This window comes from Filicampus tigris, chromosome 7 (assembly GCF_054856515.1).
Source record: "Filicampus tigris isolate MCC_2025a chromosome 7, RoL_Ftig_1.0, whole genome shotgun sequence".
NCBI classification, from domain to species: Eukaryota; Metazoa; Chordata; class Actinopteri; order Syngnathiformes; family Syngnathidae; genus Filicampus; species Filicampus tigris.
In genome coordinates, this window is record NC_141223.1 from 25,157,501 (window position 1) to 25,177,247 (window position 19,747).

A 19,747-nucleotide genomic window follows, 5' to 3' on the forward strand; every position below is an offset into this window, starting at 1 on the left:
TCAATCAGGTGTGTTGTAGGGAAAGATCCAAAACAGGCAGGATATGGCTCTCGAGGAACCGGAGTTCCCTACCCCTGATGTAAACGCTCCATTATGTTTTACAAGCTCTCAATATATCAATAGTACATCAATTGCATTAATGATGCCAAGTCCATATGGCGTAAATGACTGTTAACCCTAATTTATACTTCAACTTTTCACACATCTAACACAGTTGCAATGCTTTAGTCTATCTGAAGTCAAAGTATACCAAAAACAAGTTCCAGCTTGTGTTGTACATGTCTTACCTGTGCGTATGCAATGTTGACGCCATCTGTAGCCTGCACGGTCAGGTTATAGAAAGAGCGTTGCTCAGCATCCAAAGGCCTGGCGATGATGATGGTGCCCATGGCCTTCTCAACATCAAAGACATTGTCTGTGTTCCCACCTGCTCCACACAGCGAGAGTGGAAGGGGGCAAACAATGTTAATCATGTAGACTTAGTCCAATCACACAACTGCTGACACAATGAATATGTGAACAGGCACACAAGCGTGCACGCAGTATTGAGGATGTTTATTTTTGGGGTCGTCATTTCCATCGGTTTAGAACTGCACTGAATCTGACCGAGTGTGAGATTTCAGTTACATTACTTTGTAACATAAAAATGGCAAATTTATTAACGCATTCACTGCCAGATATTTTCAGACGCTCTTTTACCCTAACGTTTGAAAAAATTTGAAAAACTATAAATAAGTTCCTGGGATTGACAAATAAATTCGTCAATGGCAGTGAAGTGCTTGGTTTTACATGACTGCGGAGTACAATGTCAATGACATCTGACAGGATTGATCAAACTGATGATCATATTTTTTGTAAAAGTAGAATGTACGATACAACTCCTGTATTCGATCTCATGCATCTGGTATATTGTTGCCACTGAGCGTATAGCTTTAATAGGATTGAGATGATAGACATCACATATGCGTCACAATTTCACATTCTATTGAGTAGTCACTTTGGAAATCACTGATCAGAGATACTTTTGTTCTAAAAACAGACAACAGCGCTATTGCGGACAAAGTATTCCAAAGGCAAATGCCAATTTGTTGTGATTTTTTTTTCCAAGTTAGCAGTACATCAATAACCGGGGATGCACTGTTTGTTCAGCAGTGGGAAATGGGAAAAGATGACACTAAGACAGAAAAAGACATTAAAACATACTGCGATCACAGGCAGCCTCAAATTACTGTCTGCTGTCCAAAGCAAGCATCCTCTTTAAGGCCATGTGGAAGACGGAGGTTTGGCAAGAAGCCCACTGAGGCCAGAGAGAACCTCCCATCTGCCAACACCAAATTATCTACAAAGAAAGCCAGCCTCTGCCAGCCTTCAAAATTGGTTTCCACTGCCTGCAGGGTTTATGATCACTGTCTGTCGACAGAACAAGGCAGTGCCTCACCTCACCATGCAATCTTCAATTAAATGCAACAAGTATTATGGCGGCGGAGCATTGTATATTAATAGCATTTATCATTTTGGTATTTGCTATTGAACAATTTTAGTCCGAAGACAATCAATAAAGGGAAGCTTTTGACTGCATATTTCATTCTTTACATCGATGGTACTTGTTTTGCAGTGCATTTTCTCTTCCAGTGCAGTGCAGTACAGTACAGTATTTCACTTATATGCAAATGAGGATTAGAAAGTGCGCTTGCGAGATATTATTTGGAATGAACTGTAACATATGAATCGCACGTTAAACAACAATAAGAACAACAACAAATCCAGATGCTCTCAAACTTGTACTTGATGTAAACTAGCACCCAACCGATTCAAGATGTTTGCTTGCACAAAGGCATTCATTAACATTAATCCTATCAGCAACTTCATGAATGTAGAAAAACGTTAAATTGAAATTGTCTTCTCTGGTGCGTGTAACCCTTTAAAGTAAAAACCTTCAACCTTCAGTACTATTCAATAACCAGCCGAGAGTTTCCTCCAGACAGCTGTTATTTGGCCATTCATTGGCTAGGTAAGGTAGTGCAGAGCTACACTTCTAAATGGATCAGAATTTGTTTGGAAGTGACATACAATCGCTGGGGTTAACAGCCAAACATTGTAAGAACTTGCCCTGCGATTGGCTGGCAACCAGTTCAGGGTGTCCCCCGCCTACTGCCCAAAGACAGCTGGGATAGGCTCCAGCACGCCCCGCGACCCTTGTGAGGAGAAGCGGTACAGATAATGGATGGATGGCATTGTAAGAACTCACCACAAGAGCAATGCGGCCACCCATTCTAATTAGTAGTTCCACATAGTCAATTGTATTATAATTGTATGCTACCCATACAGTTATTACATCACGTACCTCCTACCGGTTTTTAACACCTCAAATAAATCAATGTGGAAATACAATTTCTTATTTAGAATGGCACAAATGACACTTGGGCCAGCACCAAATCCTATCCACGCAAACCTATACTGCTGAATGAAAACCTGTTTGACATAGTACTACAGATCAGATGGCAGAACAATGAAAACAGCTTCTTGTTTACTTAGTCACTAAACCAACCAATTAAAGGCAATGATATAATCCAGATAATATTTTGGTGTCATACTATGGGAACGGACTTTTTACTTAAATAATAAACAAGCCATTCAGATTTTGGCCCGATTGTAGCATTTTATTTTGGCAATGTGTCTGCTTCATGTTCTTCAAAAATACAAGCACTCTGACCTAAAGTAGAAACACAGAAACTTAATTAAAAACAACTCAGGTAAAAGTAAAAGTACGGATTTAGATACAGTAAATTGATACACAACTACTTTAGTAAGCCTTTTAGAAAAACACATTTTACTCCTGTACAAGTACAGACTCAGAAATGCACTTAAGTATTACAGTAAACATTGTTTACTGCCAATTACACGCTATTATAGAGCAATTATACACAATAACCATTTTGATATCCTGACTCAATGGAAAAACTTCTCTGTACACAAATTTCCCCTCTATATAACACTATCTGTGTAGTGTTATTGCTGAGATGGGGGGGGGGGGAACCGTTACATGTTGCATCAAAATATGTTCCCACACTGTAGCGTTGTTAATCCTGTTATTTGAGTAATATAATATGGTAGATTTAGCACCTAAATTGAGTTTTGTTTTTTTTTGTTGTTTTTTTAAGATACGGCAGAGTATTTTTGCACACCGGATATAGCATGACTCCTACTTGTGACTGGCTCAAAGCAAGCCCTGCTAAAATCATTCAGAAGTTCCAAAATTGTATTGTTCAATAGAAGATAGATCTCGATCATTTTTGTTTCTGGCATTTCAAAAATGTTAACAGAAGCGAAAAAAATCTACTCTCCCCATCACCTCTCTTTTTGCCTAATTTAATCCTGGCCATTGTTCCTAATCACTCCCAACAGTGCCGGTTTTCACCTGCCTTATCAAAATCAGCCACCGCAATTTGTCTCAAGTTTGATAAACTACATTCCGTATGTTCAGTTAATCTATTTTCATACAACCTTCTCGGCATTTTGCATGTTCGGGTAAAAATGCACAAAATGAATTGAGCGGCAATTTTGCCCGTTTGGCAGATGCAATCCTGGTTACTCCCAGTTACTAGATCAGCTTCCACATCTGTTTGCCTGTGCAATCAAATTTGCGGCCTTACAAACCTTTGGTAAATCAGGCCGTCTTATTTCTACATGAACAAATGCATGATTACTACTTGGAGTTGTATTTTTGACAAATTAAATGTTAATTACACTTCAGTAATTTAAAGGGAGCCTGGGAGCAAAAACCCAATTACAGTATTTGTTGCTACTAGTTAAAAGTAGCACTTATAGACACAGATGACTATCCATTGCACGTACCGTGGGAATGTCTAATCTAAAGCAGTTCATAATTATTATGCCTGTTTCATCTTCTGGGTGGAGTATCAGCTTTGACTGGATAATGAGGTGTTTGATATGAGCCTGTGGTTGGTGCATGCTTATATTTGGTTGCCATTACATCATATTTGAAGTGTGACGGTTGTGTAAAAGACAAATTCAGAGAAGGGAAATCATCAGTCTTCTTTTACCAAGTGGTAAACGTCACTATGCTTTGTATGTGAAAATATGTTGTTACATGTGTGCACAATTGTATATTGCCAAGAATAGTGATGAAATTATCCAGTATATATTGTACGCCTGGGAAAGTCACTTTCTCAGTGAGAGTATAAGTAGCTAAGCCCATATTGGGGGGGGGGGGGGGGTATTGTAGGGGAGGTGTGTTCTTGTGAATGTTTATGTTGTACATGTGACTGTATGGTTTGTGTTAGTGTACACTACAGCCTCCACACCCAATCAGTCTCATGTCCACAAAAAAAGTATTTAAAAAAATACGTAGATCATCTTTAAGTAGTGTGTGACCTGCAGTACAGCAAATTGTTAGTGCTCAGCAGTCGCTTACAGCTAGCGATCAGATTAATTAAAGATGCTGTATTCATTTTGTGTATTCTCATTCAACGCATGTTAGTTTGATCTCAAATGCAACAATCGCGTTGGTAAAGAAAGGGCCTCTGGCGCTGCATTATAAAACGGTTCACGCGAGCTACGAAATGATGTTCCAGCCAAAATGGATTTACATGCAACAAAGTGCGTCCCTGCTTCCGCCTACCAGTTTCAGGTCTCCCAGTAAGGTAGGCAGTGATTTACTCAAAATGAGTGATTCATCTGTCTTGCATCTGGTTTATTTTCCAGTTTAATTCATGTTAGGGTCAGTGCTTAACGCTCATCACGCAGGTTGGCATGCGTGCGTATGTGTGTGTAAGCACGTGCAATGCAATGTCTAGTAGTTGTATGCCAATCAGAAAAAGTGTTGTGAAATTAATTTCTGCAGGCTGGAAGAGGCTTCGATAACTCTAAAAACGAAGAATAGCCAAGAGGATGATCAGTATCTACTTTCTCGCCAATTAGCCTAGTAATACAGTGAAAATGGAGGGAAATGTGAACATGATAAACACCGAATTAGAGGACGGAAAACCTCATTCATCATTCAGAGCCTTCATGAAGGCGCAGTGTGGCGAAACTAAAATCTGATTGGTTAAAAGAAGAGACAGCTATCTATTTCAACAATGTGTGTGCGTGTGTGTGCATGTGTGTGGTCAACGACTGAACTCGAGATTCTGAAGGCGTTGGGCAAAATACTATTTGAAAAAAAAAACACAAACTCGCATGGCCAAGATACACAAGAACAAAGTAGAATCATGTGGCTATACAAGTAAATACTGCATAAGAATGCCATGTTATCTGTATGCTAGCTGTAAATGAGGTGACTAAAAAAGAAAATAAAGACTGTCTCTTGAGAATACCACAATGGCCAGATATGACCATCCACAAGAGGTGGCCCAGGCAGAGATGGGCAGCCCAACCCAACCAAGCTAACAACTCTAAGCGGTGGATCACTTGGCTCATGCGTCAATAGCTGCGAAAAATTGCGTGAATCGAACGCGGTCCTGACGGCTGGGGCGACCCGTTGCTTCGCTGGGCGTGGCTGCCGGTGGCTAAGTGGCAGTCTTGCACTCTGAGATACTGTATACTCCTGCCTGATATGAACCTCCTGGTAATTAATTGCCTAATGCTAGTCAACAGAGCTGACATGATCAAGCACAAGTCTCTAGTGAAATATTTGCAACTAGCTAACGACAGAATGATAGGACCAAGACCACTGAGATCACATGGGTGGACGATGATAAAAGTGAAAACAACCAAAGGAAATTACGGAGGGATGAAAGGAGACCAAGTGGAAAGTTGACAGCATAAAAGAGGAAGTGAAAGTCAGATACCTTCTGAGGAACAGTTCCGGATGCAAGTGCTCTGCAGAATAATAAACGTCTCAAGGAAAGACCGGGGACCTTTCAGTCATGAAGCATTAAAGAAAAAAGAGGAGAGAACAAGTGAGACACAAAGACCAAAGGAATAGGACGAAAGGATTGCATGATGAAAAGACAGCTACAATGGACCAGGACAACAGAATCGCAGTTTCCAGCCAGCCAAGATTGTACATGTATGCAGGTGCAAATTACTTTTAAATGATGATGTAGGATGTGGATTCTTAACTATAATGAATCAGGCCTTGTTTGAGATGAATAAACTAAAATCCAAAAGTTACATTTGATCAAAATGGAGACTAAATAACTAACTAAATAAATAATGATACGACTGTGTTGTACCTCCACTCTCTATACCACATTATCTCCAGTATTTAAATCACAAGAGGCCAAGAATTGTAATAAATAATGATACAATAGATGATACATATAAGTTTGGTCATGCACACAAGAGATAGTGAGCGAGGGAGAGGGAGTCAGTGTCTTTAATTTCACATTACATGTTAAATTTCATGTGTTGAAATTAAATTAGAAATTACATGTGGATGAGGTTTGGGTGTCTTCATTTTCTTGTCATACAAATAGGTAAGTTTTAATGATATAAGGTATGAACTATTTTCTTAAAGCGAAAGTCAAGAATATGTTCCCAGCAGGCCCACTAGTTGAAACACGGCATTCTGCTTGATTTTGAGTTTGTGCAATATAAGTTAAGCAGCAAAATGATGCACTCGTTTTTAGCCATCTCATGGGGCGGCCATTTTGTCTTCTGTTGACTGAAAATGAGATCACAACTGCTCACAATGACCGATCACGGCTGACCTGTTTTCTGAATCTGAGCCATGATTGGTTGTTGTGAGCAGTTGTGATGTCATTTTCAGTCGACAGAAGACTAAATGGCCGCCCTCTGAGATGGCTAAAAGCGAGTGCATTTTTCTGCTTAATTTATATTCCACAAAGTCAAAATTAATCAGAATGCTGTGTTTCAACTAGTGGGCCTTCTGGGAACATATTCTTGAAAAAATATGTTTGGGTTGACTTCCGCTTTAAGTCTTCCACTTACTGTAACTGTAATATTAGCATTAAAAACAAATTAAAATTCAGATATGTAATGCTGCACTACTGGAAAACGTCTGTTACTGATAAAGAGAAAGGCTTGAAATCCTGAAAAAAAAATCTGGGAAAGAATGTCTCCTGAGATAGTGAGACATGGTCAGTGACATGGAAAGACAGGGAAAAAATGGTCATGGACAGCCGAAAGCAAACGGTCAGCCAAAAGCATTAGTCGGAAAGTATCGCAAATCGGATACATGCTGACTTTCGATGCTCAGCGACAAAGAAGTGAGACCTAGACTGTGCTGAATAAATGCAGCACGATTTCCACGGCACTGTCACACCATTTGAATCTTGTGGAATTACAGTAAAACGTACTGGTAATTGGATCACATCATTTGTACCACACCAGTCAGTACTGTAACACATGCAGGCAAATTGGGTTTAGTGCAATTCACATGACATAATCTCATTTAAGCCTCTCAAGTGGAGAAGAGTAAACTTCAACACATCAAAGGCATATTAGTGTACAATGTTGGGCCATAACACTATGTATAAGAATAATTGACATTTGATTTATTTATATATTGTGTAAAATGTGTGTACCGGTAGTTAGACCAAACCACATCTTTTGGGCACAGGCACAAGAAATTATCGAAAAAAAAAAATAAATAAAATAAAATAAAATAAAAAAAAACAACAACAAAAAAACAGTGGCTTGAATAAGTACATAATTTAAGTGTAAAGAAAGGGGTTAAGGGGGACTCATCTTTATACGTTATACGTTCTTTAGACTGCTGGGTTAATTCAGTATTTCTTCTTCAACACAACAAGCAGCATACATCTGGAATTGCTGTTACCATGGTGACTGGGATGAGCAGGGCGTAACGGATCAAACAGTGAGGCAATGGTGCCTGAGCTGCGCTGATAATGCAATGATCTATTCTGCCAAACAAGCCATGCAATCAGCCCTTTACTGGTTGGCAGAAAAACTTCTTTTTACCTGTGATGTCAAACCACAAGGGGGCCGAACTCCGCTGCATGGAGACCACGCCAACAATTTCCGTAACTTTGTCATTTTCCATAACAGTGAAATTGTAGAAAGGCTCATCAAACAGAGGTGGCAGAGCCGTGGGTGGAGGACGACGGATCCACTCAATGTGCAGGCGAGCCGTAGAGGACTTCTGAGGACGACCGTTGTCTGTTGCCTTGATCTAAAGAAAGAAATCATCAACCGCAATTGGAAAGGAAGTACGCAAAAGGCTCATAATAATGTCAGTGGCACGCAATTTTTATAAATTGGTACGTCATTTGTTTTTGTCCTCCTGAATTGAGCTGATACTAGAAATCTTCTTCAGACATCTTAAATGCATGAACACTATCATGATTCAGCTACACGGGAGGATTCTGCAAAAATACTGAATTAAAGCAGTTTACATGTTTTTGCTGTTAAAAGTATCTGCATATGTCAGCATTGCAACGCACTTCCAACTGTTTTATTACCCTCACCTACACTAGGCTGTACGCGATCAGGATTTTTGGGGTTGATCGAGTTTGGAAAAAATTATACTCGATCACCGACTCAATGAGATGATGGAACAATATACAGGTATCTACTTAAAGCAATACTGTCATATGTCAGTTTTTGTTTATTATGGTGGCGCCATATGGACAAAAGCAGTAGTGTTTTGAAAAAAATCAACCACATTTCCCATGCGTGCCAGCGCATAGTTTCGTGAAATCCTGAGCCGTCCTTATAGCGAAAGAAGGAAGTGAGTATGCCGTAAAGTAATTCAGGACATTTGTATTTTTTTTTTTTGTGCCAGGGTTGATCCCATCCTCCTCAAAGTTTCTTTGTGCCAGTAAAAACAATACAGACCCCCTCAGGGCATGAAGTCCCATTCAACTACTGTACTTGTAAGTTAATCTTTCATCAAAAGAGTCGTGATTTTTTTTTTTATTAAGGTCGATTTCTTGCCCAGTGCTGCTTTAAACAACTCGTATATTTACTCTAAAGTCGATGCACGCCACATTGAAAATGTATCAGAAAAAATAATAAACCCCACAAATTCTTCAATAAATGTCTGGATCAACATTAAATATAACACGTCATGTTTACAACATCTCCTTCTCTGGCATTAATGAAAAAAAAATGCATGATCATTGCCAGTCTTTCAGGTGGCCGGGGCTTTTGCCAAAATTATTGCTATCTTGGTTCTACAGCTGTGAACAGATCCATATACTTACTTATCGGCTACGCCAAGTAGCCTTGGGCTGCTCCTTTTTGGCTCGTATTGGAAGCTGGCTGTGTTTACAAGTTCCACAGATTGCAATGATTATTTTGTCCTACATTGTTTATCCACATTTTACCTGCCATGTATGTGACGTCATAGTAAGCTAATTCTCAAAGCCGCTGCCTCCAGTGTGGCTGTACAATTTCGGCCCTATTTACAAAACTGTATTGACGACATCACGTCGCGAGAATAGCTCAACTCACATTCGGTCTGAACGCAGTATATTCTCGTTTAGCAAATGTTTAGTGCGTCTTGTCAACAACGGAGATATTTCCATGTAAGTTCAAACCAGGGGTGCAATATAACGAAGAAACATCGATATTGCGATATTTGCCACAAAGACATACAATAATTTTCTTAGGAAATTGATGCTTTTATTTGAAATTGACCAGTCAGACGCACACTTAAATGGGCATCGCCACCCAATTGTTGAGCATTATCTAGGGTAATTACAACTAATTAGTTAAAAATACACGGAGCTGGCATATTTTGCTGCAGGAAAAAAAACATTTCTTTCATTAGATACCAAAGATTAAATTTCTTTAGGAACATGTTAAGTGTCTTAGTAATATCGATATCACTATATTTGTAGTTGTATTTCCAATGTCGTGCAGCCCTAGTTTAAACAACACGCCTGCATGCTGGTTGCATCTGTGATTGGCTGAATGTGTATGGCCAGATGTTCACGTAACTTATGATGAGTACCGAAAGCTATTTTGAAATACAGATGTTAAAAATAAACAAATAAAACACATACTGTAGTTAGTTATTTTGTGACATAAATAAAATGTTTTTCAGACTTTTTACCAATCAAAAAGAAAAACTACACAAACGCTATTACTTTCTGATTGGATGGTCAAGGTGGAACTTCCGCAAAGGCTTTCCGCTCACGACACGGCAAAAAAAAGATCAGCTTTTGGGCTCACAAATACACTATGGCAGCACAGAACGTCCCCAGAGTCAACAAGGTTTTGTTTGCTGTTATGTCTTATTTCGCTGATCGGATCAATGACGTCATTGACAAAGATATCGACAAATTTCGTTCCAGTTGATCAGATCTGTGTAAAGTCTAGCCTCAACAACATTACTAATTACTAATCATTTAACATGAGAGAACGTCTTCACTAATACACAGAGTTGCAGGACACTGGTATCATTTGGCTAGGAATTAAGTCTCCCATCCTCTATTCTGCAATGTACTACATTTTCATTTGATTTATTAAATTAGGAATAGCAAATATCCAACTCTGGTGTTTCCTAGCCAGTGAATTTAAAATACTCTAATCATTTAAGCTATTCTGCTTCCAGGAATTGGACAAAGATCAGTTGTACATACTGTCAGGATATCGTAGCTTCCAGCAGCGAAGGCCTTGCGAGATGACACCATCGCCGTCTTGGGATCAATGAAAAATTTCCCATCTTCATTGCCATCTACAATGCTGTAAGAAAGGTCACTGTTGGGTCCATCATCGCGGTCATAGGCAAAGACTCGGTAGATAGGCTCCCCCTTCTTTCTCCGCTCCCTCTCCGGTAGTTTGACCTGGTAGACCTTCTCTGGAAATGTCGGCTTGTTGTCATTTTCATCTAGGACCTGGACCATCACCCACACTGTACTCTGCCTCGGACTGGGCCCACCATCTGACACCAGTACCTTAAACGGCAGGATAGAATTACAAGCATGAATGCCTATGAATGAATACAAAAAGCAACCATATTTTCAAATTGCACAATTGCCCCCTCAATGAATTATATGCTGAACTCAGAGAAAGGCTGACATTTTCCTGCTTAAATTAGTCAAACTACATATATGCATATGCAAAGAACAGGGCTTTAGTTTGAGCCACATTTTTTAATTTAAACATTTTTTCTTTAAACCCAGTCATTTTTTCAGCGAGAGTTGGTTTACCTCAGTATAAGGAAATCATCAATACACATTGCTATTTTGTAGTAGCTGTGCAGATCATATTAAAGTGACAGTTTGAACACGGCTCTTGTCACTGAGAATCCATTAACAACCACAGTCGACTTTTGTAAAGGACAGCGTTACCACTTGTTTTACCTTTTAAGGCCAGCATAACCCCCGTAGATACTTGGCAGAGCCAATACAATCCAAGCAAGCTGTGTGTGTGTGAATTCGAAAAATCCAGCTGTACAAACGTGCTGTAGGCACATAAAAATGCCCCCAAAAACTGTTGTGTGGACTGGTAAAACCACGTTACAATTGCTTGAATGGCAAAACTATATGTCCAATTACAAAAACATAGGACCTCACTTAACTCATTTGTTCAATACACATGAATTAAGGTATAGCATGGTACACATTTTTCTACAGTTTGTGTTTTTCCAACAGAAAATGTTTTAAAGTATTTCAAGATTGTTAGAGGGGAACTGACTTTTAAGAGTTTTGCTCCCTCAAATGTCTATCTATGGTAGTTACTGTAACCCCAATGTGATGGCAGCAAGGGGGGGGGGATTCTTCGTTTTTCTGCCAGATGTAACTCTTTAATACAGATGATGAAGTTTTCAGATTTTCACAATCACAGTCTGTCTTAGATGAGGTAATGTTGAAGAATTAAATTAGACTGAATGCATTTCGGTTTCATATGCAAAGCTAAACTAATAGATTTTTCTGTTGGTCAACTAACCACAGATGCTTTACTGGTGAGTTTCTTTCTGGTGAGTTTATTTATTTCGTGGTTTTGGGCAGGGGAAACAACATTGACATGGTGGTGAATTTACAGAGATACAAATTAAGTGTTGTAATGTATCACATGAAGAGAAAATAATTCATCAAATGCTACAATATATTCCCACTGGTATCCTGGATCTGATGTCTTAACTATTGTCTTAGTAACACAATGGCTGTGAAGTGGAGGTGATTATTGTGCGCTGATATAAGTAAAACATAATGGTTCAGATAATGGTTCCAGGTCTTGCAAAGAGGTACTGGATTTCTTGAAGAACTCCACATAGCTGTCTATGCTGAACAAGGAGCTGTAATGTGCATATCATTTTGGGCCTCAGGATAATTGAGACAGGATGGCCCTGCTTATAATCCTTGAGAAGTGTCTGCACAGCTTTTTCTGAGGGTGCTCAGTGCACATGTGTGCGGTTCAGCAGTGTCTTTTGCTAAAAATACAGATAAGGGCAGGGCCACAACTTTGCCCTCTCGCCAGTGGTTGAGGGGAATCGTCTGGCTGAGACACGCTTTTACCAGCTCCAGTCAGGCTTTTGGTGGAAGGGCTTTGGCCAAGGGATTTGTCGTGCTCATTTGATTGAGATACATGTGCATTTTCTGGACATCTTTTGTGAAAGGCAAGAGACACTAACTCTCTGATGTTCCTCAATAGTGTAGCCGAAATCAATTCATGTCCTGGAGAACTTATAAATGGCCTTCGGAAATAAATGGCCTTCTTTACAAAGTCTTCATTGTCTGTGATTAAAGCCTTTGCTTTTATTGGTTAGCTTGCTTTAACCAAGTACTAAGTAACCAAGTAATGTTCCACCTTTGTTTTTTTTTTTCACAATATCTTTGATTGGCTCAGATTTCATGGCACCTGATTCTTTCCTGGCTTTGAACAGGTACTGACTCCACTTGAACCCCTTTTTTGTAAAAAAGGCCTTGATTGTAGGTAAAATGCATGAAGTCACTTCCCTGCGCATATTTAGGTCGTTCATTAAATAGCACCAGTTCTCCCACTATTGACTCCATAATGGCGCTGTGTGCAAAATTTCCCCTGTTGCGAATTTAATCAAGACACTTTTTTCGCTCCGGTAACCACTTAGAGAAGCTGAGTGCTTTGGCGTCATCACGCTGGTCCTTATGTGCACATTCTAGGTGCCAAGCCTTCTTTGCATAAAGCTTAGACTCAATAATGTTGTTTGCTGTACAATGTTTTTGTGCCTATTTTTGGGTACAATGTCATTATAATAAAAAATAAACTACTGGACCTTGGAAAGCTAGTACTACATTTGAATATATGTTCAAAAATCCTGTGCTTATCTTGTGTCTCACAGTTAATGCTTTGCAAAAATGGTCTTGTAGCCATAGCTAGCATACACAGTAGAGCTTCGCTGAAAAGAGTCTTCGAAATGGCTGGCCCAAGTGTCCTCATCACACACACTTGGAAGGGCTGGGTGTGTGTGATGATTCTTTGCAGGCGGGAGTCACGTTCCGTATAGTTGCTAGGTTAATTTAAAATTGTTTCTCTTATGGGACACTGATTTTTGATCTCCAGACCTCAAGACACGCACGCACGCACACTCACACACACCTGAAACAAGAACTACACACTTCTTTCACTCAACCCTGAGTCATGATGAGAAAGCCACTGCATGGCACAATTTATCACTAATCAAGGTAGACCCGATTTGATACAGGTTTTCATTATTGTTAATAAACAAGACTAGCATTGGACTGACTGTCGTCAAACAAGCTCTATTACCAAGCTAATGAAAACCACATTGGGAAAAGCCAAAGAGAGGAGAGGCGAAAGAGCTGAGTCTGTGTCGTAGACGAGATGGGAGAGGCAATTTGTTTTCATCAAAATTTTGGCAGTTCTTGAAATGGAGTATGAGTTGCAGGGCTAAATCCCGGCAGAGCGATGTCAACCATATGTCGTTCATTTATAAAGAGCAGGTCACCATTAGGAGTCCTGACGTAACACAACAGGGGTGAAAATAATTTTATTGTGGCTGTTTTAATTATTATGCGTCATGAAATTGGATACCTGTACGAGCTGAGCATTTCTTTTAACAAATATCTTTGAAGTTTGAAGATGAAGATGAGATGTGTGAATCGTATCTTCAATCATGTGTGTTCAATGGTTGTTCAACCAACAACCCTTGGTTTTGAAACCAAGTTTTTACTTTTAAGAGCCAGCACATCACATCAATACAACTGGGGTTTAAGAGCTGTCATTTTATATGTCAGTAGTGTCCTACTATTAGCTCATTATTTTGCCCACCAAAGTCCTCACCTCTAAAACATGTTCCGTTTGTTGTTCACGGTCCAGTTTCCTCGAGGTTGTTGTGATCAGACCTGCGACAGAAAACAAGGTTTTTTTTTTAATCACGCGCAAAAAAACATGCCAGTGAGCCAAATGTCTGAGTTAAAGTTTGCTTCCATTGTTGTATTAGGCTGAAAGACGTAAGAAAACAAGCTACTGTAGCTGTTTGAAAAGAAGGCAAAATGAAGGTTGAGTTCATGAAACAAAATTAACTGCATAATGAATATTGCAATTCTAATAACTGGGGCTATTCAAAAGACACAGTTGTAAGAACAACAAAGACTACACGTAGCTGATCCCAGCTGATTAGCATGGGAGGAAGGATACACCATGGTAGGAAAGAAGGATGGACTGAGCACTGACACAGGTCAAAAAAATCCATCTGTGCTGCCATGAGTTTTGTTGGATGCACGTTTCAATTTGAGGGAAAATACTTGAATGCGCCATGAAGTTGTTGATGCAGTGGCCATGGGGGCATATTTGTGTTTTGTGATGCATCTGATGAGAACTAATCCACACACTAATTAATAAGTGTATTAAAATCTCAATGTCCATGCTGGCTTTGTAGAGGCTTACAATCCATGTGTTATTTATTCTTGCCATCATTAAGTGTCAAAATAAATCAATCAATTAACTTTCATAATTTCATTTTAGGGCTGGTTAGCATGTGCGCCTCACAGTTCAGAGGTCGAGGGTTCGATTCCGGCCCCGGACTTCCTGTGTGGAGTATGCATGTGCCCTCGGTTTCCTCCCACATTCCAAAAACATGCATGGTAGGTAAATTGGACACTCTAAATTGCCCCTAGGTGTGATTGTGAGTGTGAATGTTTGTTTGTCTCTGTGTGCCCTGCCCAATTGGCTAGCAACTGGTTCAGGGTGTACCCCGCCTGCTGCCCGAGACAGCTGGGAGAGGCTCTAGCACCCCCACGACCCTCGTGAAGATAAAGCAGTATAGATATTGGATGGATGGATTTCATTTCATTTTAGGCCCAGATACAAAATATGCAATTGAACAATGGGCCACAGAACTGAGTTTGATTTTAATGTTTGATTAGTCGTGTTGATGTTGGTTTGTTTGCTATGAAAGTGTATCTGTGCCATTAGATTTGAAAATTTGAACTACTCACACAGATTTTGTTTACCAATATGTTTTTATCACTGAATTTGTTTAAACATAAAATGCATTTCAAAATACAGCATTAAGAAAAACAAAAAATCAGTGTTCAATTGCACTTACACAACATTATTCATCTTCAACATTCAACATGGTTAACGTTCCATATCAGTATCACATGTCGCAAATGTGGCATCCAAATTTCCAAGTCACCAAGCAAGCAAAAGTAATCGAAGCAACCAGTCATCCAAAGTAATGGTCCTTATGATCATATTTTAGTCAGTCATCCACTGGTAGAAAGTTCATAGAGCAGCTAAGCAGTTGTTTACGTTAAAGGGGGGCTCAAAGCAGCATTTTTGTTTGCAATAATATATTCTATGTGTCCCAACTCGCCTGAGCACGGTATTGTGATGAATATTGCCTTTGTGGAACAAGAATTCAATGGATGGTAAAGAAAAAATGTGCTGCTCACTCAAATTCAAACTGATAGCGCAGATATACTTCAACAGTTTATGAGCACAAATAGATCTATGTTAGCTTGTGAGCCAGCACAATTAATTTGGTCTGTGACCAGGATCCATCATATGATTTAGCAACCGTATTACATCAAGGATTAAATTGTTCGGAACATTATTCTAATCAGCTTCATGCATTATGTCTAACACTGAAGATACAGCATTCAGAACGTTGTGACTAAATTGTGTACACGTTTTCCTCCTGCACCCCCAACCACATCATATACAGACAGTTTCTATTGTATCAATACATAATGAATGAAAGAAGAATGAAAATAATATTGTTGTTGAAGTGATGTGCCGTGCCTACTGGCCCCCATAAGGGGCCCTATTTTCAGCTTTAAAGACAGCACAAGTCTTGTACAAAGCACGGTCTAATTGTGTGCAAGGATGGAGTTTTCTTTCGTTTGGTATTTTCATAGCTGCACATGTTTAGAAATGGGCATTTGCGCCATTGTGGGAGTGAACACAGCCAACTTGCTTCCCAGACAATGGAAGCGGCTCCTCTCATTCCCTTTCAATTCCGCGCAGGAGAGGTTAGGGGTTATTGTGCACGGTCGACATGGTGGAAGCATAAACTGGCTCGATGGCGTCCATGCAGGAGATTGACGCACACAAAGTATGTTTAGAAGGAACAACAAGAAAATTTCCACTAGTAGAAAATGTAAAACTGTAAAATGCCTTGAAATAGGCTCTTGGAGACTGCCTTCCATGTGTAACAACGCCTCTCTCCCCCTTCCATAACCGCATCTTCCAATTGTTGCAAAGTTGCGACCCTTTTTTATAGAAGTTAAGAACTATTAATCTTGGGATCCGGTGATGTCAGAATGGCTGCTTGGACCAATAGCTCTCTGGAGACTTTCGCTTAATCGACCCATAAAAGTGTCATACTCATACATACATTTTTTTTAGTTCAATGTCCCTGCAACAGATGAAGCTCATGACGATTACATGTCCAGCACATTATTTTGTCACGTACAAGCTGAGTTCGCCACTCTTCTGCTTCCCACAGGTTTAGGCTAATCTGTATGGTCTGACTGATGTGAGGAGAAGATCGACAAATGTTCGGATGTTCACAGCTAGCCACGGTTCAGAAAAACAGAGTAAACTGCATTCTCTGAAGGTCCTGTCGTTGTTCATCAGTGCCGCTAGTTGGCAGATCTTAATGAGGAACTAGCAAGCTCACTTTGTACATAATGACCGAAGGCACATGAGACTTGTATCTATTCTCCACTTCTCGCCACTAAGCCTTTAGTTTAGCTCCATTTCCACATCCCAAAGGCTTTCCTCAGCTCAGTCGGTGTGGAATCACTCTGTTGCAAAGAAAATCACTCTGAATCTGTTAAAATTACATTTAAAAACTAAACACACATGGTTCTACTGGAAAGTGACATTTCTGTCTGTGCTTTTGAGCAAAGTATGATTTCATTTTAGTTCTCTCGCTAAAACACCTTTGTCTAACATTACCATACACACGTAGCCTCTATCCCTCTATTTCTTTCATAATGGTCTGTTTTCTTGAAATCTGAAGGGAGTACACAACATAACAAATTTATTATGCAACATTCGCTCCAGTACTCACTCAAAGCGGAAGTCAACCCAAACATATTTTTTTTCAAGAATATGTTGTCAGCAGGACCACTAGTTGAAACACGGCATTCTGATTGATTTTACGTTTGTGGAATATATATTATGCAGTAAAATGCACTCACTTTTAGCCATCTCTGGGGCAGCCAAATTGTCTTCACAACGACCAATAACGGCTCAGATTCAGAAAACAGGTCAGCCGTGATTGGTTGTTGTGAGCAGTTGTGATGTCATTTTCAGTCGACAGAAAACAATTTGGCCGCCCCAGAGATGGCTAAAAACGAGTGCATTTTGCTGCTTAATTTATATTCCACAAACGCAAAATTAATCAGAATTCCGTGTTTCAACTGTTGGGCCTGCTGGGAACATATTCTTGAAAAAATATGTTTGGGTTGACTTCCGCTTTAAGTAACTGCTGCAAAAGATGAAAGGAAAAGTCACAGTCCCCCCAACCAGATTTCTCAATGACATTAATGGAGCATAAATGTGGGAATAAATCGAGAAGATTAAGGTCACAGTGTTTTTTCATCAATGCATAATACCCACTGTGATAATGAAATTAGCTGTATGAGCACGATTCACTATGAAGGAGTAAAAATGAAGAGTGGTGTGAGTATAAATATAGCTAGCCTAGCTTCACCAGAGACAAGAAGAAAAAAAAACAAGTAACGAGACATTACACAAATATTTGTGTTGGTTGGATACTTTCTCAGGTTGAACAATGCTTCTTGACAATATATTTGACACCATTGGAATACTTGACTGTTTTTCTTTAAAATTATGCCTTATTCATAAGTAACATGCAAGGTAAGCAGTAGAACAGATTGTGTAAAATACTTGAAATCCTCACTGGCTATGCCAAACACTTCATTCGTCTGTTGTACTCATGTTTTGAACCTCCGGTTCTTCCGACATGCATTAGGGCAACGTCAAGCTGATCTTCCACAAGAGCGAGCCGTTGAATTACTTGGAGTAAGCCCTCATAACATCTCCAAACTGAATGCTGCGCTCCATGAAGTGGAGGATATCAGTGATGGACCGCAAATTGGGTGTCACAAGACGACATATCAAGAAAGATTTTCCTGACCCTTTCAGAACTTATGAACAGAAGCGTCATTGTAATCAAGTTTTGTGGGACAATACGGCACATGGCCCTCTGCCAAAAAAATCTGGAACAGACAGCATTTGTCAATCTTTAGGTTTTTTGGACTGCCAGGAGGACTGTTAAGCACCATTGATTTCCAACCCAAAACTCCACAGGGCCAGTATTGCTGGGTTTCACTTTTCACCTAAAATTCCAGTAATCACCGTAGATCGTGTTTCAAACTTGGCTAATTAGAACACATATTTTTATTAGACATTTTTATTTTCAGATTCCCCCACCAAAATGCAGCAACTGAAGCCTACCGCATATTATTTTTATTGAATTGTATTCTTTTGAAGAGCTGTAACCACTCTGTTCAAGTTTAATATTTTAACTGGTAAGGACAGTAACTTTAAAATGAGTTATGTCCATGTATGTATATTACACGTGTTTGGGTCTATAATGTTCAGTGAGGCGGGGTCATTTTGTGCTTTAAAATGAATTTATTGTATCTTTGGTAGCAATAACGAGCTACCAAATAAACTAAGCCATAATGTATGTAAAGCTTTTTACAAATAACTACAAATCTGTCAGTTTATACGTTTTCCTCTCTGGGGCTTCTAAATTTGATTGTGGACACCTATTATCTTTATGAGAGATTTCTGAAACAGTGAAAGTAACACAACACAAACACTCCCTTTTTTCCCATAAGGCTGTCAAGGACAAACTGCAAAAGACTGTCTTTACAGAATGTTTGCCACTGTATATGGCTGTTTAAAATAGTTTTTGGCATAAATGGACAAATAGTGATTTGATCAGTTGGAGATCGAAGTTTCTAGCACCATGAGTGAGGACTGATTTGGAAGGGCACAAGTGACAACTGATACTCCTCTACTGCAAACTGATTGATTGGACAAGTCAAGAGTCCCAACACGGTCAAAACCAGATGATCACTGTCACTCTATTGTAAATAGGTCACTCTATTGTAAATAGAGTGACCAGATCCAAACTCACCAGATATGGGATAGGGAGTACGCTTGTGGGGGACAATGTGGGATGCAGCTGACGCTCGCGATGGACACCAAAAATAAATATGACAGAGCTTGTCAACTGTTCAGTAACATATCGTATAATAAACTGTAACAAATTAACAATTATAGATCTACAAATAAAAACACAGAACACAGAATTGCAGTTGAAATTATCTGCAGTTACAAAAAAACAACACAAACTGCTAGT

The 19,747-nt window shown here is 39.5% G+C and overlaps 1 protein-coding gene across 8 annotated transcripts in view; it reads right to left on the minus strand.

The window, feature by feature from the left end:
• The window catches only part of fat3a (FAT atypical cadherin 3a), a 207,761-nt gene that overhangs the window by 58,352 nt on the left and 129,662 nt on the right, over window positions 1-19,747 (minus strand). For 5 of the 8 annotated variants that reach the window (XM_086034901.1, XM_086034899.1, XM_086034898.1 and 2 more), the window contains exons 5-9: window positions 14,179-14,240; window positions 10,536-10,850; window positions 7,909-8,119; window positions 5,811-5,879; window positions 288-430 (exon numbers count right to left, since the gene is read on the minus strand). In XM_086034901.1, coding sequence (XP_085891027.1) covers window positions 288-430; window positions 5,811-5,879; window positions 7,909-8,119; window positions 10,536-10,850; window positions 14,179-14,240 — 800 coding nt within the window. The remainder of the gene's footprint in view (window positions 1-287; window positions 431-5,810; window positions 5,880-7,908; window positions 8,120-10,535; window positions 10,851-14,178; window positions 14,241-19,747) is intronic. The other 3 variants (XM_086034902.1, XM_086034900.1, XM_086034897.1) reach the window with 2 other exon arrangements.